The 27,138-nt window shown below is 33.4% G+C and overlaps 8 protein-coding genes across 12 annotated transcripts in view; 5 read left to right on the top strand and 3 right to left on the bottom strand.

Annotated features, from left to right (window-relative positions):
• Positions 1-14: 14 nt before the first annotated feature.
• LOC105154935 (AN1-type zinc finger protein 1) lies at positions 15-2,544 on the top strand. The gene is made up of 2 exons (XM_011070748.2): positions 15-437; positions 547-2,544. The coding sequence occupies exons 1-2, from the start codon at positions 15-17 to the stop codon at positions 934-936; spliced, it is 813 nt and encodes a 270-aa protein (XP_011069050.1). The 3' UTR covers positions 937-2,544.
• LOC105154965 (tetraspanin-33) lies at positions 1,109-5,644 on the bottom strand. Its single transcript, XM_011070783.2, has 5 exons — positions 5,241-5,644; positions 4,188-4,391; positions 3,940-4,113; positions 3,695-3,826; positions 1,109-3,356 (listed from the first exon to the last, which is right to left on the bottom strand). Exons 1-5 carry the CDS (start codon positions 5,328-5,330, stop codon positions 3,120-3,122), a joined length of 837 nt encoding a protein of 278 aa, XP_011069085.2. The 5' UTR covers positions 5,331-5,644; the 3' UTR covers positions 1,109-3,119.
• A 1,091-nt stretch (positions 5,645-6,735) lies between these two features.
• Brd8 (Bromodomain containing 8) lies at positions 6,736-11,767 on the top strand. 3 transcript variants are annotated; one of them, XM_087407770.1, is made up of 4 exons: positions 6,736-7,065; positions 7,153-7,296; positions 7,737-10,945; positions 11,497-11,767. In XM_087407770.1, exons 3-4 carry the CDS (start codon positions 7,739-7,741, stop codon positions 11,671-11,673), a joined length of 3,384 nt encoding a protein of 1,127 aa, XP_087263896.1. In that variant the 5' UTR covers positions 6,736-7,065; positions 7,153-7,296; positions 7,737-7,738; the 3' UTR covers positions 11,674-11,767. The 3 variants fall into 3 exon arrangements, with proteins under 3 accessions (XP_087263896.1, XP_011069053.1, XP_011069052.1); XM_011070751.2 differs by lacking the exon at positions 7,153-7,296 and having other exon boundaries at positions 6,737-7,065; positions 7,737-9,695; positions 9,750-10,945; XM_011070750.2 differs by lacking the exon at positions 7,153-7,296 and having other exon boundaries at positions 6,737-7,065.
• Positions 11,768-11,914: 147 nt separating this feature from the next.
• On the top strand, positions 11,915-14,031 carry LOC105154938 (uncharacterized). Its single transcript, XM_011070752.2, has 3 exons — positions 11,915-12,550; positions 12,617-12,836; positions 13,383-14,031. Exons 1-3 carry the CDS (start codon positions 12,422-12,424, stop codon positions 13,652-13,654), a joined length of 621 nt encoding a protein of 206 aa, XP_011069054.1. The 5' UTR covers positions 11,915-12,421; the 3' UTR covers positions 13,655-14,031.
• Positions 14,032-14,289: 258 nt separating this feature from the next.
• LOC105154939 (heparanase) lies at positions 14,290-17,513 on the top strand. The gene is made up of 6 exons (XM_011070753.2): positions 14,290-14,489; positions 15,150-15,463; positions 15,618-15,864; positions 16,057-16,416; positions 16,718-17,159; positions 17,252-17,513. The coding sequence occupies exons 1-6, from the start codon at positions 14,420-14,422 to the stop codon at positions 17,418-17,420; spliced, it is 1,602 nt and encodes a 533-aa protein (XP_011069055.1). The 5' UTR covers positions 14,290-14,419; the 3' UTR covers positions 17,421-17,513.
• On the bottom strand, positions 17,446-20,776 carry LOC105154940 (V-type proton ATPase subunit S1). The gene is made up of 3 exons (XM_011070755.2): positions 20,380-20,776; positions 18,941-19,231; positions 17,446-18,736 (listed from the first exon to the last, which is right to left on the bottom strand). Exons 1-3 carry the CDS (start codon positions 20,653-20,655, stop codon positions 18,224-18,226), a joined length of 1,080 nt encoding a protein of 359 aa, XP_011069057.1. The 5' UTR covers positions 20,656-20,776; the 3' UTR covers positions 17,446-18,223.
• A 1,097-nt stretch (positions 20,777-21,873) lies between these two features.
• Positions 21,874-24,554, top strand: LOC105154942 (tektin-3). The gene is made up of 8 exons (XM_011070756.2): positions 21,874-22,020; positions 22,181-22,432; positions 22,777-23,009; positions 23,142-23,251; positions 23,319-23,467; positions 23,659-23,881; positions 24,104-24,258; positions 24,317-24,554. The coding sequence occupies exons 1-8, from the start codon at positions 21,905-21,907 to the stop codon at positions 24,525-24,527; spliced, it is 1,449 nt and encodes a 482-aa protein (XP_011069058.2). The 5' UTR covers positions 21,874-21,904; the 3' UTR covers positions 24,528-24,554.
• Positions 24,555-24,667: 113 nt separating this feature from the next.
• The window catches only part of mino (glycerol-3-phosphate acyltransferase mino), a 30,238-nt gene continuing 27,767 nt past the window's right edge, over positions 24,668-27,138 (bottom strand). For all 3 annotated transcript variants that reach the window (XM_011070758.2, XM_011070757.2, XM_011070760.2), the window contains 5 exons: positions 26,879-27,068; positions 26,375-26,598; positions 26,184-26,294; positions 25,687-25,879; positions 24,668-25,441 (listed from right to left, as the gene is read on the bottom strand). In XM_011070758.2, coding sequence (XP_011069060.1) covers positions 25,254-25,441; positions 25,687-25,879; positions 26,184-26,294; positions 26,375-26,598; positions 26,879-27,068 — 906 coding nt within the window. In that variant the 3' untranslated portion in view covers positions 24,668-25,253. The remainder of the gene's footprint in view (positions 25,442-25,686; positions 25,880-26,183; positions 26,295-26,374; positions 26,599-26,878; positions 27,069-27,138) is intronic.

Raw genomic sequence — 27,138 nt, 5'->3', positions numbered from 1 at the left:
GTTGCTACATCACAATGGAATTTCCGGAGACTGGTAAACACTGCTCAGTGAAAGACTGCAAATTGTTGGACTTCTTGCCACTTGTGTGTGAGCATTGTCAGATCACTTTCTGTAAAGAGCATTTCAATATGGAATCGCATGAGTGTTTGAAAACAGAGAACTCAAAATCTGTTGTGGAACAATCGGCAAACTTTCTATGCTCTAAAGAGTCTTGCAAAGATGCATCACCCGTTGAGATGCCTTGTATCAAGTGTAAAAAGCATTTTTGTGTAACACACAGACATCATGGATGCTTGGAGTTGAGTGAAACGGAGAAGATACAGAAACTAAAGAAGTGGCAGATACCAAAGAAACAATTTGCGGAAGCAAAAGCTATAGTAGATCAACAGATTGCGGATAGTTTGAAGAAATCTAAAAATGTAGCATTGGCAAATAAAGTATGTTAGTTTTATGACTACTTTTACTAAAAATATTTCTATATAATAGAAGTATAAACGCAAATAAATTTTTCTTCCTCTAATAAATTCAATCCTCCTTTACTTGCAGGTACAACTCATGCGTGTGAAATGTTCTGCGATTGGTCCTAAAAATGTACCAACGAGCGAGAGAAGTTACTTTCTTGTACATTTGCCGTTGACAGTAAAAAATAAACATATAGGCACTTCGAAAGGGGCTTTTGTCAATACGAACTGGACGATTGGCAAGTGCATAGATTCAATAGCGGACACACTTAAAATTCCCAACAATAATAACACAACCACCACAAATAAGTTAAAACTCTTCCGTCATTCTACCGGAGATCTAATATGTAGTAAGATGGATACACCTTTAACGCAATTATTTAAAGATTTGGCTATTTTTGATGGAGAGCGAGTTATTTTAGAATATTCTGATAATGTACCTGATAATGTAATAGATCCATCTTTATATAAATAAGTATTATATATATAAAACTTTTGTTATAATGAAATTTGAAATTCAATTTGAAAATAACAGATAATAATCCACTAACTGCATAAATATCGAAATACAGTGTACTTTATGCTACTTATGATATATAGGATTTAATTATATAATTTGATTTATCCATAATGGCTAAAAAACACAGTTCTTAGAATAATACTTGTTTATTACAAACTAGAAGGTTTTATATCAGTTTTACATTTATTCTTGACAAAGAGACACTTAAATGCGTTAAATAAATCATTTATACCAGATTATTGTCAGATTTGTTTAAAATAAAAGAGTAACAATATTCTGACTTTGGCACTGGACGTTTGTCTCATACATATGAGTTACGCTAATGCAGCAACAGAGAAGTATAAATTAGTTATATATTCAAATAATTGTGCGCTCATTCATAGTTTCATAATATAAATATGGCATCGCATACACTACAAGTGAATGAGAATTACCATTAATAATTATCAGTATCGTAAGTTCAACAGTGCACGTACATTCACTTATTTATAGGATAACAATATGTTTGTAAATATTAATTACAAAAGAAAAAGAAGTAAAAATTGCTTATATATGTATTATCTTAATAATTAAATACATTTGACGCTTAATAATATAGAAAAAGAAATATAATTCGATAATTTGATTTATATCTAGCTAGTAAAGCAAATTAATTTTTCAAGATTAATTTACAAGATGATATTCATATCTAATCTCAAATTCATTATGTTCTAACTTACATATTTTAATGGAACGTATGCGTGAAAATGTGTATACAACTATCGATGTTATCTGAATCTCATACGATTCTACCAATGTAGTTTAATCTCGGTTTAACTAACTCTTCATCTTTTTTTAGTTTTAAGAGTTAAAAAAGGTACAAAGTAAATTAAACCAAGATTAAAGTTAATCTACATTAATAGAAATGAAGCATCGGTCCCGAAATAGAATAGATACAGCAAACTTTAAACCGGAAAAAAGAACAGATCATAATCGATAATTTTCTTTGTATTCGATTGATCGATATCTTATGATTTAAAGTTTACTACACCTATTGTGCTTCGAGATTTATGAAATAAGCTTCTATGTCACTTGTTAGGCCCGGATTTTCATTTTCTGGTTAACTTATAGTTAGACTTTATATTCACTCTATAATGATGTCAGGGGTGAAGCCCATTGGATGAAACATCAGATTAAGCCTAACCACACCAAATAATGAAAAATTGGGCCTTAATAGTAGTACATCAATATTACCATTAAAACAATTTCAATTTGTGTCAATGTGCTGAAAATGATACACTGTAACGAACTATCTCACGCTAGAAAGACAAGATGATATCAGATCTGAATATCTTAATTTAAGCAAATTGCCTCTATATATTGCACAAAGTACATTGAAATTGTGGTAAAACGAAAAAAAATGTAAATTTAAAAATTGGCTCATGGAAGAAATAACATTCGCGAAACGAATATTATCATGAAATACAGCGATTTTTCTATAACATTATTATGCAATGTAATGTAATGTAACATATTGTAACATGTTCATGAAATACATATTACAAAATTTATAATGGAATTAAATATCTCTCTCACTTTTGTCTTTAATTCGAATTATCAGTCGCGTGTTACCAGACGAATGCATTAATCGTGTCCCATGCAACATTCATAAGAACATGATCGCACGACACGTAACTCATCGATGCAAGCGCAAAGTATTTGAGTCATGCAATTAACTACATAAGATAAGCGAAAAGGTATGTTTTCCTGAGTATTAAAAAAAAAAAAGTTTTTACCATTGTAAACGCACAGGACACCATTTCTGCACCCGCGTGTGTATATAATTTTTATGCAAGATTTTTATCGATGCCTCTTATCACGAATGTATCCTCTAACATACAAAGAAGGCTTTATCGACCATCGATGACGTATTATCCTTTACTCACGTACATGTGAAAGAAATTCTTGAAATAAAGGACGAGTTTGATGAGGGACAAAATGCACAGTATGTATAAAGAGATCGCGAAAAGGACAAGCAATGCCATTCGCGCATTTATATTTGTCTCTGTGTCCTGCGAACCGCGCGATCGTCCGCCACTAGCCACCTGCCTGTTGGTCGCAGAATGTATCTGGTAACGGTAGGTGGCCTGAAGTCAAGCTCAGGAATGCCAGCGGGACTTCTGCAACTCGATCTGACCCTCCAGCGTTTTTGCAAGATAGATCACAAAGAGCTGGCTGAGCGCAATGCCTAGAGCAATGCCAGCTATAGTGTAGAGATTACGTTCCGCCCAGCTACGTACAATTTCGATACATCCACTGGTCCACACCTTTTTACTCGCTTCGGACACTGGTAACATCTGGACCTTGTAGCCACACATTATATTTACAAGTCCACTCTGAAAATTGAAATTATCTCATTTGTAAATTTCTCATTAAGTTCTTTACAATGTTTTAAGATGATCATTAGCATTATTATTAATTGACGCTCAATGTAATTGTAATATTTCAATTTCAGTTTATGATTAGCGTTTCGAGTAATCAAGGATAATAAGCGCACAATTTAAATAATGGGAAGATGTATTTAAAACTTAGATATAAATATTAGGCATCAAGATTTAGCATTGATTCTTCTCTTGATTTATCTCAGCAATGAATATAATTGAAAATGTCTTTCCAAAATAATATCTTTCAATTATCTTTGACTTTCTATAAGTGCAACAAATAATATACGTACGGATATATCAGTAGCGTTTATGCAACAAGAGAACGGTACACCGCAACGTTCTACACTAGGGCTAGTGCAATTAAAATATTCATTCTTCCCCCAATCTAAGTATCCTTCTTGACTTAAACCACAACACTTGAACTGCAATATAAAATTTTATGAATATTTCACTCGCATGTACGAAATTGAATAACTTGTACAAATGTAAGATATGTGTTTTTATTATTATTAATTATTTTATTCATGATCTTTACTTCTTGTTGGGCAAAATCAATGAAATTTTGCAGATCTGGATCTTCTCTGTATGTCTGAATTATTTTGTCCGTGAACGACTCTTCCAAAATAGATTGCAATGTGTGCGGGAATACAAAACCAACGATCGCCACACCCATCTCCAAGAGGAAAAACACCAAAAGACATAGTGAATACTAAAAAAATCATTCAGTCACTCAATCACATGTTTTGCGTTGCTTGTAGAATATTCTGTACACAAAAAACTAACAAATTTAAGAAGGCATGTATTTTCACGAAGAGCTCCTACGCATCCTGCAAAACTAACAACGAAGACTACTCCACCAGCTATTAGCATCACCAGAGAAATATTCAAGACCACATCGTAGACGTTCTCCACTCTGACAGATCCAGTTGCCTGCCATTTATCCAGAAATGCATAGAGACCTACGCCGATTAGCAGTCCACCAAACAGCTAAGCATAAAAAAAATTATTTTTGTCTCTTATCGTCATATATGACCATATCATTTTTATATTATCTTTAACTTTTGTTCTACTTCCTCTAATGTCTAGACATGATGTTGACAGACTGATATCTAAATTTAGCTAGGTTATCGATGTCAGCAGATTCGAAATCAATATATATCTTTTCCAACAAGCTTTCCTTTCAGGACACAATCGACACAAATGTCATTCTATCATTCTTAATAAATAAAGACATTCAAAATATAATCTATAGTTTGCTTTTTGTGCTGTCTGTTCTTTGTTTTTTATTACATTTTATCTCTTGCCTTTTTGCCTCATATCCTGTTTCTTCATTTTATGTCAATCAAGACGAACTTTAATCTAATGTACACTTTGTTTCCTCTTTTCTTTTCTTTTATTTGTTGCATTTTTTCCTCTTTACGACTGTAAAACTTCCATTGATAATCGTACTTCTTGCTATGTGTTTCTTATCTCCTTTGAAGTTTATCATTTTTCACGAGAAAAGACGAAGAAATAAAATAAAAGGCAAAAGTAATAAAAAATAATAAAAAAAGGAAGGCAAAGAAAATATTGTAGTAAACTTGAAAGTTGACAAACTTGGAAAGAGAAAAAATACACATTGTAAGAAATGTGATTATCGATAAAACGATCGCAAAGAGAAAAAAAGAAGTAGAAAGCAAAAATATATTGTAAATTTGGTTCAAGAAAGACAGAACGATTTATGTCAACTGTTTCTCTTAAAAGGAAAACAGCCTTTATCTTGTCTTGGAACAAATCGCGAATTTCATTTTGCGTGTATGCAGCATAGAAAGAAAAGCAGAAGAACGAATCGCTCACCCAAAAGACGAAATTCAGCATGAAGATCATGTATTTCACGCACGAACTGACGTATGTGAAATTGTTGCTACGTCTGCGATGATTCATCATTGTGTGGCGGAGTATACGACGAATCTCACAAAACGATTGATGTCTTCGAGGAGAACTTTCCGTACAGCGTAATTTGAATGTTCGTTTCACTCGTTATCTCCACTCACGGCGATGAGGGACAAATTGTATCGACACATACTTTGACAGTTTCTACTCTTTCCGCCATTACGTTTCTCATGTTTTCCCAGGTTTCCTAAATTCATGACGTTTCTGTGTTCCTGCGTTCCGTCGCGCAAGTTCGAAATCAGCTGTCCGGTCCACGTTTCGCAAAGACACATAGGTCTGTTCGCGTTGCTCATATCTTTGCACTCAGTGGGTGCGATCCACTTTAAGCCGGTTTTACATTAATTGCAAGCCGATCGCAAGTTTGTTGCGACAGTCAATATGAAGCGATTTCAAAATGCAAGCTTCAGATTGGCTGTCGCAGCAAACTTACGATCGGCTTACAACTAATGAACCGGCTTTAGAGGCTCTGCACAATAAAAGGAATAAGGAACAGAGAATAAGAATTTCAACCTATCAAAAATCATGTATTGTGGACGATTTATTGCCGTCTCTTGGAGACACGGCAATAAATTGTACGTCATACGTAAAAGCTTGTGCGTTACTTACATCTACAATTTAAGTCTAAGTAATGCGTCATCTACAATATACGAAGTAAGAAGTAAGAGTAAGAAATTGCCCAATCACAATCGATTATTCTTCTCACATTCGACTCACTTCGACTGTGATTGGTCAATTTCTTACTCTTACTTCTTACTCTATGTATTGTAGACGATGCATAAGAGTTATGACAATTCTTGTGCTCAGACTCTAAGCCTACGACACACGATGCTTGTTTTCTTGCTGAATTGCTAGCTGGATTAGAATCTTGCCATCGTATTGCGTACACCGTATGCAATGTTGCGATGTTGACATTGGCTTAGTTTCCACCGAGAGTTTAAACCGGATCAGAATATAAGAATTAACCAACTACAGTCGAGCATTCCCCTGTTCTTTTAGCTGAACTTTTGCAGTTCATCTTTCTTCCTTTTTTCTTCAAGAGTAAAAAAGAAGAAGAAGAAGAAAGATGAACTGGTGCAAAAGTATAGCCAAAAAGAACAGGCCTTTTATCTTCTTTTAAGTTTTGGTAATTTCAAGCAACGCGAAACGGATCTATTAGACTGGAATCAGACTACGCATTGAAGAATGAGATTGAAGATTGAAGTTTGACCAATCAGAACAAAAGGAGCCAAAATTTCTTTGTTTTCATTGGTGAAATTTCAATCTTTAATCTTTAATCTCAATCTTCAATGCATAGTCTGATTCCGGCTTTACAACGATGCTAGCATGCTAACATGCTATAATTTACGTTACGCATACTATAGAATTTTAGGCTACGTTCCAAAACTTCCTCTCCGAAGATTTTACTCTATACTATATACTATATATATAGTATACGTTACGTGTACTATATATTTCGAGTAAAATTTTTCCCAGAGAGAAAGTTTTTGAAATGTAGCCCAAGAAATAAAAGCGTTTTATCGAAAAAAAAATGTTCTGAATACAATAGATTCGGGTTACAATATACTTGTATCGTTCTGCGGAAATATCGGAATGGAATTTGTTTTCTGTTTCTTTCGAAGAGTTGTGACAAAGCGCAGTAACGAATTAGTCGCGAAGTTACGCATATCTCGTAAATTGCTCTGAGTTTAGAATCTTTCAGAAAGAAGAGCAATGGCATCGATGCAAGACAGTGAGTTCGACTTGTGACAAAAGATGCTTTTATAGGTTAAGACAATTGTATTGAATTTCAATGCATATTTTGACTTTAAATGAATAGATTTCAGACAATCTCATTCTATACTTGTCGTTACTTCTGGAATATGCTAGTTTTATCTGCTTTAAAATAAATAGATATTCGGACAGATGTCCGAAATGAAATAATGATGTCACTAACCTATACCACCAAACAAAGAATGTCAACGTAAAAGAATTTTACTTGCGCAAATTTTGCTTGTTTGTTTTAATTGCATTCTTTATTTTTAAATGTAAAATATTTTATTATATATTTATATTATATATTTAAAGATGGCTTTTAAGAGAAAAAATAAGAAAAAAGTAAAATAATGAAAGGAAATTTGACTAAAATAGATATTGTTTATTTTAATATTTGTAGTTCTAAGATACTCTATTTAAAATTTTTGTCTTACGATTACTTACTAAGTGTATGAAATAAAGTTCATTTAATCAATTTTGTAATCTTTTTACATGATATTTCCTATGATATATGATATTTCTGTTATTTAATTTTTTATTTATGTGAAAGATAGTTAAATGGTATTTAATTAGAATTAAATTAATTTACTTTAGCATATATAAGCTAAGAAGAGGTAGATGATATTTAATTAAAAACATAAATTTCAGGAATGAAATTCAAACGTACAAGCTCGAACTGTGACACATGGTCTACACGAGAACAATTATGTCTTGCATCAAGTGTACTGAAATCTGGGGATCAAAATTGGATAAGTGTATCCAGATCATTGAAACCATTTGTTGAAAAAGAACCATTAAGACCCACAGACTGGTTCTCGCCAAAGTTGTGTGCCATACAATATGCATGTTTACTGGAAAATGCTGATACGCCAAAAAGAAAGAAGCGGGAGAGTGGCGAGACTACTGGTGAATCCATAGTCAGAAAATTAACACAAGAGAGAGTAACCGAGTTGAGTCAAATGCTTAACCGTCAGAGGGAGGAGTATCTACGACTCAAGGCGGATTTGAATCATTTCAAATCGAGTGCAATAAGCGACGAGAAGTTGGAGAAGATGTGGCTTGATATACAACAAGAAGAACGTGAGATGGAGCAAAAGACACGGACTCACATGGCGTGGCTGGCAAAACGTCAACAACAACAGAAGCAGGATATGAGTTCTCCATCCATCTCGACTTCAATTGTAACCCAAACTCGCAAAGCAGTGGAAAGTACAATAGAGGTACTGCAGGAACCCACTGCGACGGAATCATCGACGGAGAACGATGAAGAAAAGAAAATTAACAGAGGTGGTAGATCTCCATTATTGACGAGTCTACTGAAATCTCCCAGCCCAACCACTCAGACTGCGCAATCCTTTCCATCCACTCCGGTTCAAGTGAGTTCGCCGACTATTACCAGTCTTCTTGGATCAAGTCCTAAAGCACTAAACGCACAGATGGCACAAAAGGTATCGCCACAATTGCAGCAGTTGGTCTCGACGGCTATAGCCAGCGCGAATACGACACCAGAACGGCCGTCCGTTGGTGCTCCTACGCTCTCTATGCTGTTGGAAATGCCAGCGAGTACACAGAGAGGATCCCTACCAAATTTGCAAACGACAACCCCCACAACAAATGTATCCCATGCGCAACAGCAACAGACAACCACAACTGTGGCTGTCACCTCCGAAGTGCACAATTTCCAGCAAGCGGCGCAATCGCAAACTCAAGTCCAACAGGCTATCCAGAACGAAGCAATAGTAGCAACAACAATGTCGACAGTTCCAGCGACCGTCACTACCTCGACAAATATGCCGGTGTCAGAGAATATGCAGATGCAAATAATTGATCACATAGACGTAATGCGTAAAGATATAATGGTGGACGTGATGGATAAGGATGAGATAAACGACATCATCGGCGACATCGAGGAATTGATCAAGGAAGAAATCAAAGAAGATATTCCCAGTAGTCCACAGACGATAGACACGAGTGGCTCAACAACAACGGCGACGACAACGGCAGTTATCAACAGTCTTACCAGTATGTCCCAACAAGCAACAGAAGTGCTGATACCTACAACAGGACCAAAGCCGCAACCGAGAGATGTGGATGAGGCTGTGTCGCTATCCGATTCGCCACAAAGCGAAATGGCAATTGAGGAGATTGATTCTAGTACTTCAAATATTGCCGAGATTATTGGAACCGTCGCCATCGATTCACAAGAACCTAAAATTATTGTCACGGAGATCACAGAGACCATACCAAACACATCGGAGACCAAATCCGAGACAAGTACGTGTGAAAAGAGGACGACTTTGACAGAACAGCTTGTTCCAAAGACAGAAATCAAAGATGAAGAAACTAGTAACGATACTCCAATGGAAGAGAAACAATCGGACGCTGAAACAAAATCCATGGATGCCTCATCGAACGTAGAGATCGAGAAAAATAATTCTAAACTTTTGGGCGATATGAAGGAAACGATAAACGAGACTACAGAAGACATGGAAGAGGAAGCTGAAGAGGAAGAGGAAGAGGAAGAGGAAACGGAAGTCACTGCGCCTGTTTACAAAGAATCATCCGATAGCGTTAAAGAACGGAAGGAGCCTCCAGAAGACATTGAAGGTAAACATAATGCGGGATTAGATCAATTAGAAATATATTTGGCGAAAATTACAGGGGATCAGCAGGACGTGCCGTCCGCGGAGATTGTCAGCATTTCTTCAGAGGTGACGAATGATCTACCCAATGCCGAAGATACGGAAAAATCGCAAGATATTAGCTTGATCCTAGAGGACGACGAGAGCAATCAAAGCACGGAAAGTAAAAAGAAAGAAGAGAAGATGACAGAAGAGCGGATTGTCGAAAACACGGTTGAAAACACTGAATCCTTAGAATCGTTTAAAGAGGAATCGATAAAAGAAAAGAATGTTGTGGAGATAAAAGAAGAATCTTCGATAAAGTCACAAACAGAAGAAACGAACGAGGAAACATTGGAGATAGGCATAGAGCTTAAGAAGGAGAAGATCAAAGATTTCTCAGAGGATGCTACAAGTTCCATCTTACAGAATGTAGAAGTCAAAGAGGAAGAGGCCGACAAAGGACCGACTGATGAAAACGAGGATACTAAACAAGTGATCATAGAGGAAGCGAAAAGTGTCAAAAGCGAGCCAGTCGAGGCCACGACTGCCGACGCAGAAATACATATTAAGAAAACGGAGAGTGCAGAGATCAAATCTAAAGAATCAAAAGTCGAAACGGAACCGGAAGCTAGCGATTTGTTCCATAGGAAGAGCCCGCTTCACAGTTCATCGGAGGAAGACAAGAAAGAGAAAATGGAAGTGAAGGAGAAAAAAGAGGAGAAAGATGATGTCACGAAAACCACGGAAGGCGAGCAGAGCATAAAGAAGGAGGTAGAATCTACAATCGTGGAAGAACCCGGAGAATTAGATGAGGAGGAGTCATCGTTGAGCAAATTGAGTAGCAACCGGGCGATGAAGACGTATTCCAAGAAACAGAACATTGCTGTGGACAGCGAGCCAGAAAATGAGAGCACTGGAGAGGGCGCGGATTATCGTGCTTGGAAGAAAGCAGTCATGCTCGTCTACAATCGTTTGGCCACGCACAAATACGCGTCAGTGTTTCTCAGGCCGATTACAGAGGACCAGGCGCCTGGGTATCATTCGGTGATCTTCCGACCGATGGATCTATCAACCATCAAAAAGAATATTGACAACGGCACAATTAGATCGACCATGCATTTTCAAAGGGACGTCATGCTTATGTTCCAAAACGCGATCATGTACAACAAACATGACACATTTATCTTTAAAATGGCAGTTTCAATGCAAGAAGAGTGCTTGCAACATATGCAGGCAAGAAAAAGATTCTATTTATTATTCATAACTCTGATTCAAATAATATACTCTTTTTTGCTAATGACTGCAGATGTGCTTATTTTAAAATGTGTTAGGAAACTGATTAGAAAGAAAAACAATACAATACTAGTGAAAATATTAATGTTAAAAATATGTTTATTTTTTTTTTGTTTTTACATCACTTTCAGCATTTTATCATATTCTTTAAAGTACCTTCCTTTTGTGTATTTTCGAATATAGTAGAGTGAATAGAATTTCGTTTATCTGGACAGAGGACAAAACAGTTCCAATAACGGTTCGGATAATCGAAGTTGATTTCTACTTCTACTAGTATTTATTAGTTATTCTGATAAGGAGCTGATGTTCAGAAAAATCGAGCATGCCTAGCTCTTATTATCCGAACTATGTTTTCTACTAACTGTAGTTTTCTAGTAATAGAAACTCGGCTAATAGTTCGGATACTTGGAACTAAGGATGAATTTGTTTGTATAAACGGAATGTTAATAAATAATGGAGTTCTGCTTATCACTAATGTTGTTTAATTTCAGATTTTGGTACAAGCAACAGGAGAAGGAACATTCCGAAGGGAGACTAGAACCGCTGCAAGCAGTAGTAGCGAGACGAATGAGAATAGCCTTAAGCGAAAACGAAGTCATATCACTCCGAGTCCCCACGATACCGACACTCCGCGCTCGAAAAAACGTAGAAAATCTGAGAACGATTAAACTAAATTAACAAATTGTACATAAACATGTAAAAAGACACGCTTGAAGAAAAAGGGAAATGTGGCAGAGAGAGAGAGAGAGAGAGAGAGAGAGAGAGAGAGAGAGAGAAGAATAAAAACATATTTTTCAAGGATTGACAAAATACATACTGACATCATATGCAAGAATAAGTGATACCTAATGTTTACGAAAAAAATATGTGTGATATAATCATACAAAAAATTCGTTTATCTCTCTATTGTAAGGCTAATTATAATACTCGCGTGCAACAGTTCATCATATATATACAATATATATATATATATATATATATATATATATATATATATATATATATATACAGTATATACTTGTGAAATATTACAAAATGATATCTTTTTCAATTTTATCTGTCTTTATCTTCAAAAATATAAGAGATTATATCTAAAAAAAAAATAAAGCAATAAATTTCTTTTGCTACTAAAAATATCGATACATTGTTTTCTGCAAACATGAAATAAACAAAAATTAGTGAGTTTCTCGGAATTAAGTTCACAAAAGAATTAATCCGTATTGTAATGAATTTGACAAAATATCTGATGGTATCTCAATATCATGAAAAAAACACTACACATGTCATTTTAACTGTCTGATCGATTATCCGAATATACATATATCGTAAAAATTCGCCAGTATGTTGAAACAATAATTGTAAATTGCACATCATAGTTACAACGGCACTTGACTTGTATATATGTAAAATAAGAAGATGGGATATTATTGCGCTTGGGGAGATGCGAAGATGAAGGGCAGCTCCGAGGAGGAGGGTTATGAAAATCGTGTCACTGACATTGGAGAGAAGAGAAGAAGGCGCGCCTCGAACATCTATGGAGAAGCTGTAAGCGAAGCATGAAAATAAATAAATAATGCATAATGTACAAGCCGTGATGTTAATCATTTAAAGCCGCTCGTTCCGGCTCCACCGATCTCGGATGATACCGATCGACAATTCTGGGCGGAGGATGAGCTGAGCAGCTCAGAGTCACGGCAGAGATTAACTGCAAGGAGGAAGCGTCGACATAGCGTTTCGTACAGGAACCGCGCCGCGAACAAGAGTCGATCTCGCGCTTCCCGTCCCTCGAATTCCAGCTCTGATTCGATCCACGCGGAGACTTCGGCTAAAGGTAAACTTCAGTGTATCTCCCTTTTATATGTTCTATTTTTCATTGACATATGTTGCGAAAATCGAAAGCTATACATATAGTCTGATAATCACTAACAACTCAGTAAACAACGAACAATAACACCAATGTTATAATTTATTGAATGATATAATTTTTAATGTTTTTATGTATATGTTATAATTATACTATTTGTGAATGAAATTGTAACTAAATTATATTGATATTATTAGTTGATATTTCCTTTATAAAAATTCAATAATAGTTACTGTACTTTTAATACTCAAAATAAATAATTAATTCGTCAATACTAATATTAAATTTCTATAAGGTTAACTGGAAAATGAGTTACATTACATCAGTATTATAATTCCTTATTTTATAATATAAGTATAATATATATAGTATGTAACAGTTACATGATGGAAATTATATATATATTGTTACTGTAAATTGGAGTTTACTAGGATACTCTTAATACTTGTAACATAATTTCTTAACATTATACTAGACAAGTATACTCATTTTTGAATGTATAATTATTTGTAGTTTGCAGAATACGAAAACATTGGTTGAATCCTAAAATAGAGAAATTACAATCAAGAAAAGCGTACATCAATACTGAGGAAACTGCTTGCACAGTAAACAAAGTAATCTCTTCAGAACATCAAGCATCTACTTCTAGCTCGCGCCTCGAGAATCATGAATCAGTCTTGTGGCGAGAAAATTATTGTGAACAAGCAGACAACAAACGTACATTAAACGTTAAGAAAGTCCGTCTGAAAAAAACACATGGTCCACCTAAATCTAAACCGAAATAAAATTACAAGTCTTCTAGTGATTATCATAATTAGAAAATTTCTTCATAGAAAAGTTATGTATATATGTTTCATTTCATAATGCATATTAAAAGCTGAAATTAACAAAGTTAAATGTAAAAGTATATAAATACAATTAAATACCTAATAATGATATTGTCATATTAACAAGATATATATATATATATATATATATATATATATATACATATATATATACATCCTGTTAATATGACACATATATATATATATTATTTTTGTTGTCATGCATTTATATAAAGATTTTTTATTTTTTATATAAAACAGTCTTTAATGTACACTAATCCACTGAGAAAAAATGTATCAAATTTCAATAAATAATTGTTTGAATACTAATACAACATTTATTTACATTTTAAAAGTTATTTATTAAAATAAATATTTGCTAAATAAAAAATACAATAGTTAAATTAAATTAATAGTTCTTGTAAACCAAATAAATATATGCTTACATTTAATAAATATTCAATTGGCACTATTTAAATAAATATTTATTAAAATTGAGTATTTTTCTTAGTGCCGAGTTTGAATGACTAAATTCATTCATAGTTTTTATCGCGCCCATTTCGATACTCTCGATTGTTCTCGCGGCGCTAAGCGGAAGCAAAAAGCCGGAGGAGCATTCAATTGTTGATGCGCAAAAAGAACGGCGAATTCGCGTGTGACATTTGCGACCATTTGAGAGGGTCGTTCCGGTTTTCCAGTTAGGCTGTGAGAATCTTGACGACAATGAGTTATTTTGTAAGCAATGACTGGGGCAAGGGCCGATATCAGGAACTGAGTGATTCGCGTGTACGTGGTAAGTTAGAACTTAGGACTTATGTATTTGAAGAGATATGCGAGATGAATGTATGACTCGCCTTTGCTTGCCTCGCTGTCGATTGAATCACTTCTTCTAAAATATTATATCAATTATCGTATATTACGTTCTATTTTTCTCAGTGTTACGTCGCCGACAATAGCCGTTAGTGACCATCTTGCCGCCATACTTGCCGGGAAATTTTGCGTCACATGGTCATATTTCAAACGTATATAATATATCATTTGATGTAACATTTTATAATTCTCTTCATTAAATTTATTTGAATTGCAAAAGAATCAATTGTCTATCTCAGAATTATAAAACAATAAAAAATATAAGAAAAAAATCAAACACAAGCAAATAATTAGATCACAAATTAGAAACTAATTTAAGCATCAATAACAAAGAAAACAAAAATTGATTTTTCAAACCATTAGACAATGTTTTGACTTACAATCATCTTCAGCTAAATTAAAAAATTATTTAATTACATTTTTTTGCGGTTTTATAAAATTAAAAGTACAATATTTTGTAAAATTCTTTATAGTATATTAAAACTGTTGTAAAAAGTTATACATATGTTGCATATAATTTTTTTATTTCTTAACATACCTTTTTTATTATTAAATGAATCTTGATATATTCTTCCTATAACAGGCCCAGCTTTTCGTTCTATATTCTGCTGCATTGCATTGGGTCTATGCTCGACGCTGTTGATTCTCTCATTATGGAGCTCCAATATCCAAGTTCCAATCCGCCTCTATATATTTCATTTTGACAGACAGCAGCCTGTATTACACATCGTTTCCGACAAGTTCTTGTCGTTCGGTCTCGACACATCCTTACTTCGAAGAATGAATGAGTTACCTGTTGGACAACAGAAATTTATCAATTTGGCCCATCACTTAAGTCCTGCTTATGTCAGAGTGGGTGGAACCTCTGCGGATTGTCTGACATTTGTTCAGGATCAGGTTTGCAAAATATAATATTCTTCATAAGTAACACATTTGTCATGCAAACTTATTTATCTTTCCTACCTACTTCGAAATTATAGAACATAATTAATTGTTATAAAACTGCTTGTAGATTTAATCTTAATATTTTAATACATACATGATGATTCAGATGGAACAAAATTCGTCCGAGAAGATTTTTAGTCCTGTGGATGGCCAGGATATTAGCAACTTTACTATCTCCGGCGAAGATTTGCTTGCTATCTATGATTTTACGGTGAAGTCAGAGTTACGAATGATCTTTGATCTAAATGTATTGCTCAGAAATCCAAATGGATCTTGGAATAACAGCAACGCACAAAAGATTATCGCATTCACTAAGAATCAAGGCATGACGTTAGATTGGCAATTGGGAAATGGTAAATAATTGTATAAATGTGAAAAATCAACATATGTAAAATGATTAACATATAAATATTAAATTAATAATAAATTAAGAAATTTTAATTGTTTGATGATATGAGTATAAATATTAAGTTATCATAAAGTATGTATACATAAGTAGTATATGCGTATGTAGTCCCTAATATTTATTTCGATAATATTTTTAGAACCAAATTCCTTTAAACACGTGTTCAATGTGACAATTCCTGCGACCGAACTTGCGAAGGATTACGATCATTTAAGGCAATTGTTAAACGAAGCAGGATATGTCGACAGCATTCTCGTTGGACCAGAAGTTAATCACGTCGGAGATTCTAATGAAATGGGAGAGCTATATGTCAAGGTATTTTTGAGTAGCCAGAAGAATACTGTGAATTATGTCACTTGGCATCAGTATTATCTGAATGGACGAGAGGCTAAAGTCAATGATTTCGTGGCACCTTCCACATTCAACTGGTTACCAGCGCAAATCAATTCCATGAGACAATTTATTGCCGAGTCGGGGAAAGATATTTCTATGTGGCTGTGTACGTATCTTACATTAATATTAAATTATTGGATATTACATTACAGTATTGCTTTTCCGCTTTTAGCTTTATTCTTGAAAAATTATTTTTCTAAATCATAATACTATTTGTACGTACATAAATCTCTAATAAGTTTTCTTTAAAACCATCTTCCAATTTTAATCCATCTTTCTAAATATCATTATGTGTAATCTTCTTAAGAGATTCTATATTTTCTAGATTCTTAAGATAGATTTCTTAACAGAGAACATATTATTGTATAGTACAAAGACTGCATTAAATAAAAAAATCTAATTTATAGCTGAGACCAGCACTGCATTTGGCGGAGGTGCACCCGAATTGTCCGATAGATTCGTAGCCGGATTTTTATGGTTGGATAAATTGGGATACAGCGCTAGCGCGGGATTAGACGTCGTTACAAGACAATCATTATTCGGCGGGAATTATGCTATGGTATCACCGAATCTCACACCCAATCCTGACTGGTGGGTCAGCGTCTTTTACAAGCAATTTGTTTCGGAAAAGGTTTTGAAATTGTCGAGGCCCGATAATTTTGGCTGCGTACGATTGTATGCGCATTGCACGTCGAAAAATGCGTTAATTTCCAGAGTACCGGCTGTCACAGTCTACGGAATGAATATAGACAAAACTGCGGCCTACGTACATATTCCGGAATTGTTTGTCCAAAACAGTAAAACCATGATTTCGTATTATTCTCTAACCGCTGATCATTTGCAATCGAGGTATGTATGAAATGATGAATAAAATTCTATAATAATAATCAAACGAATATTAAACTGAATGAATAATAAATTGAGTTATATTTGTTTTGCAGCGAGATAAAGTTGAACGGCGAAGCTGAGGCGTTAAAACTGCGACCGAATGGTGATTTGCCGCCGTTTCGACCTGTGATATTAAATCCTGCGAATCCCGTATTATTACCACCATATTCTATGGTGTTTATGATAATTCATGGTACCAATGTTCTTGCATGTTCGGCATGAATAAGTTTTTAAAAAAGGCGACAAATCGATTTTACAGGACGTTTATATTGTATATATTTCTTATACATTATATTAAACATTTATTATAACTTATGTTACATATTTTTTTACAAACTCTTATTAACAAGGAAGCTTATATAGACATCAGAACTGTTTATAGAAGGCGCGAGGCCATAGTAGAAATTTATTTGTCTACCGTATAACAGTTCTCAATTTACAATCTGCTTTTTTCTATCATTTCTGATATAATGTACATTGCCTGTTACAAATAGTAACAGACAATAACATTGTATGTAGCTGTATGTAATTTGGCTATACAATTTCTTTTTCTATTGCGTATTATATAATATATTCTTGTGTTTAAAAGAACACTTATTGTTCGTATTTTTATTTAATATATATTGTGCTACCTTCATTCGAAGGATTTTTTATCCTTTTCATAAAGACTGAATACTAAAATAACAGTTCATAACCATTGTATCATACAAACAACAAACTCACAATAGCGAACAATTATAAATATCGAAAGTATAATAATATTGTACAAAGGAATGATATTTATACATCGAGCGAAAGTTCATAATGAAAGTTCGTAATGAGACTAGTATTATCATCACTACTCAATACTTTCTTGATTTTTGTGAAAACATGTGACACTCAAATTAGAGACATTAAACGTTCAAGACAACAATCATCATCGTGAACAATCGACATGATCTTATCTGATAATAGATTTCGCACGAATATTCAATACTTACAATTACATTATAAGTTTCATTATTATTATTATTATTATTTTTATTCTACTCCGCGCTGGAAATCGTGATGGTTTTCCCCTTAGGATCATCGAATCTGTCCATCGTGCGGATATCCATGATCATGGTGAGCGCCCATATCATGATCAAGCCCAGTATTATCGTCACGAATATCCCCGTCCAAATTGGTATACTGGTAAAACCAACGCAGTCGTACGCGTCGCTAAACGTCGCATCTTTGTGATCGACCTGTACTTGCATATCCGTGATACTTAAGAATGTAGTACCGTCCGTGAAAGTAGTTTTCGGCGAGCAATGATAAGAGAAACCGAACGGAAAAGAAATGTCTCGCTTGGTGAATAGATCAACTCCATTGGTCGTCACTTTGTTCAACGTGTAGTAGCCGGCGCTTTTGACCTCGAAGAAAAACTCGAGTGTTAGATTGTTGATGGTCTGATCGGTGAGCTTGATAGTTAAGATCACCGTGCTCTCATTGCTCTTACGAGACGACATTCCGCTGACTTTAGATTGAACAAGCTGCACTTCTGGCTTGTCAGATATCTGCAATGGCACAAGACTTTTTTTGTATTATCTTTAATTTTAGTCTTTCTAAATTAATTGACATCGAATAGGTTCATGTTTTTTGTAAATTCCTTCTCTTTTATCACTTAATACATAAATTATAAAGAGAAAGTCTTAAAATCACTTGAGAAATTTGGTTTAAAATTTCTTAAGCAATATTAATATTTTATTAATGTTATTTACCTTGAGTATCAATGGTTGAGCGGAATACAACAGAACATTGTCTGTTTTTATCTTGAATTCTGAAGTAGAATTGTCCGCAAGCGCTTCTCTCTTTATTCGCTCAGTGCTGTAACGACACTGTTTTCCAGTAAGTGCTATGCATCCGCTCAAATCGATGTCCTTGAAGATCATGTTGAACTCATTAACATTCCCTGATATTATTTTTTTATATATCTTTTGAAAGACCTCGTTGGGCGAATCGACACATGGGAAATAAAATATTTTGGAACCATTAGTGGCATTTGACAGCACCTGCAACATTTATACATTTATAACAACTTTATGATTTCTGAAAGATTCTCTAAAAAAAATAATTGATGTATCTGTTTTTAATTCTAAATTTCATTACTGTATGTTTTCTATTTGGCGATGCAAGTTATTGTTATCATTTTTTGTTATCTCTCTGAATACCGAGAAATATTTGTGTCGACTTGTATCACTAGATAAAAAGCACTCAAACATAATATATTAATAAACATACGAATGTAGAATGGAAAATATATTTGTAAATCATAATAAAACAAACTAAAATAGTCTTATTGCTATTAGTTCAACGTAAGTTTAGGAATTTCTTTCTGTGTATCTTTTATTTTTAAGTTATAACAAATACATTTCTAGAATCCACAGGGGAAGAAAAGTATGCACAAAAATATAATTCTAAACTATCATTATTGATAATACATTAAAACATACGCATGTAAAATGGAAAAATATGTAATCATAGCGAACAAACTAAATAGTCTTATTACCATTAAATATTCAATGAAAATTTGAGGATATTTTCTTGTATTGTATATTGGATATTGTCTTTCATTTTAAATTATAATAAATGTCCATACTCCAGAGAAAGAAAAAAGGTGTGTAAGAAATGAGACAGATAACAGATTAAAACTTACGACAATAGTATTGCAACAGTGGTCTACTTTCTATCAAAATTCTCAATTCCACTTTTATATTGATTAAATTTAGTGTGCTGTTTCTGTTAGAAATAGAGACTTTGTGAATTGAAGTAATGGAAAGAATGCAATCAAACATATTTCTATCGATTTATTTTGGTTCAAATGCTGCTTTAAATGTGAATGAATGCTTTGGAAGAAATTATACACTAGACTAATGTGAACCAGATGCAATCGAAATTCGAGATTTCTTTCCACGGATTCTTTCTCTGTTATCTTTTCCTATATTCCTTCTTAAAGTCCAGTTCCACAACTCGCTTAAGTCTTAACCGAGGTTCAATTTATTCATTGCTTTTCCAATTCTAGAATTGAAAAGAGACGAGAAACAAGTTGAACCTCGATTAAAAGTTAATCGTGAGTTATGGAACTGGACCTAAGACTTTCTGATAAGCATCTCTTTTGTAGCCGCAGATAAATAGCCAGGAAGGGGCGAAGAGAACTAACCTTGTTATTCCACAGATCCTCGACACACAGCTCCTCAACGACGATCACTGGCTCGGTAACGTTCAACTGCAACAGGCTCCTTTCGAACTCGTCGGGAGTCAGCTTCTGCAACGGACTCGACGGTACCGTTCTGTACATCGCATCGATATCGGATGAATTGTGCGACCAGATCACAGCGGGCGTGCAGGCGCAGGCGAAGGCAAGCTGACAGACAGCGAACAGTGCGAAGAATGACACGCGGACCATATTGCTCGGCTTTCCCGTGCCTCTCATCATCCTGGAAGTCGAGTTGAGGCCGGGTCAAACAAATGCGAATTCACGCTGAACCGTACGCACAGTAACTGATTCAATAGAGCAGAAGGCACTCCGAAAGCACCTGACTATTACCTCGTGACGCTGATTCGCATCACGTGGCCGATGCACTTCCGGATTTTGAAAAGGCGCCCCGCCTAGATGAGAATGGCGAAGTGATCAAAATTATCAAGAAAAAAAGGAAAAATATTCTTATTATATATGTATTATTATTTTTACTGTTACGGTTATTATTATTACTGTTATTCAAAACAATATTATAAAAGGCATACACCGCAACATATTAAAAGCGAACAATATATAGATTTATTAAATTTATTGTTATTGTTATTATTATTATTATTTTACTTGATTATTTTGAAGTAGGTATTGCATTTTCAAAATCACTTGAGAAAAAAAGGAAAATATTCTTGTTATATTGATGTGTATATATTATATTGTGTGTGTACGTTAATTATATTATTAACATGTCTTGTTGTATATTCACACTTAATAAAACGTTTATTATTACACTATTTTTGTTGTACTATTTCATTATTATTATTATTATTATTATTATTATTATTATTAGTTTTGGAGTAGGTATTATATTTTCAGAATCATTCGAGAAAAAAAGAAAGGAGAAAAAAGAAAAATGTTCTTTTATATATTATTATTATTATATTATTATTTTATTATTTCATTTGGTTACTTTCATGATAGAGATTATTTCGAAGCATGATGTAAGTAGACATGTCTACTTGCATCATGACTTCGGAGTAGGCATTGAGTTTTCCAAATCATATTTGATTTACTTCAAGTTAATCGCATTTCGAAATTGCGTTGAATTGCTATCTCTTCTTCGAAAAACGTGGAAAAAAACTTACGAAATTTATTGTAATCATGGTCAACGTTAAAACCGAGAAAAGGATTGAAACCGTTATGTACTCCGTAAATATTATTATTATTATTATTAAGTATTACGTATTATATCGTATTGAATATCGATTAAACGATTCTGTCAATTTCATATTAATCAGATGTAGGATTAAAATATAAGAAATTGTGACAGCGATTTTATTTATTGTAATATGTATGCAAAAACATTCGAGGAGCAAACCATGTCTATTGGGATTTTCAATTAATGTTATATTTATTCATTTCTTATTACTCAAACATCTATTATTATGTCTAGCAACTTCAACCATGGAGTACAGTCGGCGTTTTACCATGTATGGAGCAGGTCGCAGGTCCTCCGATTCCAACCAGAGTTGGAGAATTTTACAAGACTCCAAGGCCGCATCCCTGGCGACCTACTTTGGGATACGAGGTCGTAGAGGTGACTCCCTTGTGAGTAATTTACTATAGTTCTAACATTCACTGATACATAAATTCCAATTTGAAAAAGTAAAAGATGAATAAAATCCAATTTAAAGGTCTACGCTATTTTTAACATAAAAAATAAAAATGAATTTCTTTTATTCAAATTAATCATAATGTAATATGTTAGATCTGCACAGCCAATAACGAATCTGCTGGTGGATGCTTGTCGCACGTCACGTGGATTGGCGGCAGAGCCACTGAAATTTCCAAATTTGGTAACCGGTTTTGATCGCAATCCTTCGCATGCGGCACGTGCCGCGCTTTACACGCGATACACTCCAAGTGATTGGATACAGAATGAAATCAAACTCTATAATGAAGCGAATGCGAATAGAAATTATTCTGAAAAATTGCGCAAGAACAATGCATGCTTAATGCGGTAGGAGTACATTTTTAAGACTCGAGTCGATGTTTCTTTTAAATCAAATTATTTAGTAATGTATTAATTGTTTTAACTTTGCATTAACAAAGTCTACCCTTAAAGTTTTTCATTTGTTGTTATATTTGATATTCTATAAAATTATAAAATAATTTATAAAAAGATTAAGAACTTGTTTGCAGAAAGTTATTCAATGCAATCAAAATAGAAATAATATTAATTATATTAAAACTGATTTAATTATCCCAGTTATCCCAGTTATCTTAAAAATTATTTGTTAATAAATTATATCATGATTTAAGTGTATTTCTTGAAATATATTGTTGTTGTGATATTTATTTTAGAGAAGTAGATGAAAAGGTAAAAGAGGGACAAACAGAGAGTGGTCGAAAACTCGGGGAAAGAATCACAGATGTTACTTTCTGGCGGAATGAAGTGGCATCAGAATTGGAGAGATTAATCATAGAAAACGGTAAAATGCAGGACAGTCGTCGCAAATTGCAAACCGTGATCCAAAGTCTTGAAAGACCATTACATATTACGCAAGAATGTCTTTATCATCGGGAGTCGAGAAAAGGTTCTTCATTTTTTGATATTAGATAAAGAGACTCGATATTGAGATTAAAAATAAGCAATCATTGTAAAAAAATGGAAGAATATTTTAGATTGCATCACCTAGAAGGCTTAATTAATTAATTGATATTGATAGGCATTGATTTGACACATGATGAGGTCGAAAAAGATCTGCTAGAAGAAGTTGAAATAATGAGAAACTGTGAGAAAAAGTTGAAACAGATCATGGATAAATGTATTAATCAGGTATGTCATAAGTTTGTCGATAGTATGTGGTATCAACCTTGAAGACTTCCTCTATAATATTTTTCAGTTAACAAATGGTAGAGCTGTGCAGCATCAACTACAGATTGATTTACAAAACAAAGAAACAACCCTGGGAATTGATAACGTATGTCACCAGATGAACAATCTTACTCGAGGTCTGCAATATTATGGTGGTATAGAAAGATACGATCCCAGGTAATTATGAAAGCTTTCATTTATAAGCACACTATTTTGAAAAAGAAAGAAAAACTATAAAATGAAACTTTTTCACATAAATTGATATTTTTATAATAACATATTTTACTTTACTAAGCAAGATATATTATTTGTTCTTCGTACACCTTATTTCTCTACTGACTGGAGCTATAACAACTATGTTTATGCAGTGTTATTACGCCTGAATTTTGGGAAGAAGCAACAAATAGTATAGTGAAGAAATCGCAGACGGAACGAGCAAAATCGCACCAATTGCGAAATGATATTGACAATGTTATAAATGCGGTAGTCCACGAAATATGCGAAGCTTGGACTGAAACTAATGAAGCGCTGGACAGACGAATTGCCGAAATGTTGGAAGCGAAAGAAAAATTACAAACGCATTTACATAAGGTAACATTTTTGTTAACAAAAAACTGGGATGTAAGATCATAGTAAGAGTCTGTAAATTTTTATCAACATTATAAACAATGTGAAAAATTCAGAAAACATCTAAAAAATATTTGAAATTGTAAAATCTTCACGTAAAATCTTAACGTCTTTAGATCCTTCTTGTTTAATCTTAATTAAATCTTATGCATAAGATTCGATATTATCTGTATATGGACATTTTAGATTCAGGAAGAGATTTTTGACGTCGAAAAGAATGTAGCATTAATGCAAAAGACTATCGCCGATAAAAGTCCAGTATTAAAAGTGGTGCACACGCGACTGGAGGCCAGGACGCATCGTCCGGACAATGAACTATGCAAAGATGATGCTCAACTCAGGTTTGTTAAAATCATTTACGTGTCACTATTCAGATAACAATATTTGCGTGCTTCATAGGATGAACAAAGAAGTAGAGGATATTAATAAAATAGTGAATGATTTGAATATGAAACTGCAACAATCTGAGGCGCAACATCAGCAACTTTTACGCACGAGATCTAATCTGGAAAGCAATTTAAAATCTAAGATAGATGCACTGTTCATTGACAGAGAAAAGTGCATGGGACTCAGAAGGAGTTGTCCGATTTCGTCGATTGTGAAATACTGAAGCGGTTAGATTGCAGTGCACATAAAGTTTTTGCAAGATATACGTAGCAAGATGTTAAATTAATAGAATCGAAAAGAGAGAAATTATTAAATATATATATACGCACAAGATTATTTTTATTAAAAAGAACTATAAACATATTTCTATAATATATAGTATTATCTATTTATTCGTAAAAATATTTTATGATACAACCAACTTACAGCTATGATTTAATTTTGCATCTGTACAGTTCTACATCGTGAAACAGGATTTTTAAGTATTTCATTGTGAATGTAAATCACGTATATTTTTAGGAACATTCACAAGTGATATACCATATCATATCTTTTTTTATCTTTTTCCAATAAAAGAAGTTATATACAAGTTGCATGTACTTACATATATATTGTAGTACACACTACAATACTATACGTATTTATAAGATTTGTTCGCATTGCTTGTACTTTTTGCACTTAAAATCTTCGGCTTCTTTGATTAAATCTAAGTATATGTTTATACTATATCTTGTTTTAGATGCAAAAATTTGGGGGAGATTTCAAGCAATGCAAACAAATTATATAGTTATGTGTACTTAACGCATGTCCGACAATGTTCGTAAGAAAAAAAAATTGTTGGATATTAAAGCTTATGTGTGTGTAATTAATGAGATTTTTTATAAAAGATATAAAAAAATAGTGATTCAAAAACTCTTTTTAATTGAAATAGGAAATATCACCATATATTTTAGTCCATATTTCTAACCCACTTAAAAGCAGCTATGGTATCGTATACATTTTTCGTCGCCGCATCCGTATCATAATCCTCTTTCAAGTAAAAAATTTTAATGTTCTCTTGCATGTGACACATCAGGACATTCCATTTTTCGAACAGTCTAAAGGAGTTCTTTATCGGATCGACGCATAAACTCTCTCCTATTAAAGAAATGATATCATTTTATATATAATATAAAAACAATTTTCAGTCTTTATTAATTGAGTGATTCCAAACTGTATATATTATTTTATTTATAAGCAATCTTGTGTTCCCAATGGAAAATTATGTAGTTAACAATATATTTTACATCCGAATGTCACCAGAATCGCGTTGAAAAATTGTGTGTGTGTGTGTGTGTGTGTGTGTGTGTATACTTATATATATATATATATATAAAACTTACCATAACTAATTATACCTCCGTCCACTTTGGTTTTGATTTCGTTCAATACTTCTTGAACTAACTCTCGTTCGTTAAGCGATCGATCGACTAATTTTCTCAAATTGAAAGCACTGCATGTATACGTGTCAATTAACGGACGTAACATTGTATGTAAAAATTCCATGCGATTAGAATGTTCCGGTCTTAAACTCAGCTAAAAGTAATTAAGAAAAAGAACTTATAAGATTAATAAATATATTATTAGGTGTTGGAATTAATTCGTAGCGTTTTACAAGTGATGGGAAGTACTTTCATTAATGTATTTTTTAATGCTCATGTGAAATAAATAACATTCTTTCATTAAAAAACGCTACGAATTAATTCCAACACCTAATAAATAATATTTATATAATAATTTAAAAGTTGATACATAGATATTATTAATAGCAAGAAAAATCTAAGAAAAATAATTAATAATTAAAAAAATAATTAATAATTAAAAATAATTAATAATTTACTTTATATTCAATCTTCCGAATTTCCCGTTCTCTCGAGTACTCTTCGTCTGAACTGTCATCAAAATTTTGAGCGTATCTTTTGCTCCAAAGTTCATTCTCTAGATAAACTTCCTGTCAATTATTTTTTTTATTACTATATATAACTTAAATAAATTATTTAATTAATCTATGTAAAAGAAAAACAAATATACCTCTTTCTGGGTAATAATGCCTTTGTGCGAGATATTCTGTATTGTTTCAAGAACTACGTCTCTCAATTCTTGGCAGGGCCTACAGAAAATAAACTCATACCTAAGAATGTCACATAACTTGAGTGCCCGCTCGAGCAGACTGTTTTGCAATACTGTAATATTGTTCTCAGCGATCGCGATTGGATCGTTGATCTGAGATTGCAATTCAGCATACAAAGCTGTTACTGAAAATATAACAAAGTTATGTTTTAAAATTAATCCTCTATCTGCAATCATATTTTTACTCCCTTCATCTGCAATCTAGGTCTTTTATGTTAAAACTTCTATTTAAAAATTAAAATTTGAACACAAAACTAAAAAAAAATTTGTTTAAAAATATATAATTTAACAAAAAGAGAAATACCTTCCTTTAGAAAATATTTGAGAGTAAAATTTTATTTATAAAAAAAATTCAGATTGCAGATAAAAGATTAAGCTGCTCGTCGATCTCTTCATGTGTCTTACCTACTATACTGTCCATAATATAATATAGCAGCATAGTGTTGCTATAGTATGATAATTCGATCACATTTGGTAAAATTGATATAGGACGGATCGCTGTGACGACGTTTGATTTATAGGATTGATTGCCTTCAATGGCTTCGGTAATTTCTTGTCGCTGTTGCATCACTAGGCCAGGTCCTAAGATATCCAGCTACAAATTCAAAGATTAATAAATTTCTAGTTCTTTTCTCACATAACCAAATCATTTTATTTGTCTACCA

Source organism: Acromyrmex echinatior, chromosome 1, assembly GCF_024713525.1.
Source record: "Acromyrmex echinatior isolate Ae372 chromosome 1, ASM2471352v2, whole genome shotgun sequence".
In the NCBI taxonomy this organism is placed as follows: Eukaryota; Metazoa; Arthropoda; class Insecta; order Hymenoptera; family Formicidae; genus Acromyrmex; species Acromyrmex echinatior.
This window is presented reverse-complemented; position numbering and strand designations above follow the sequence as displayed.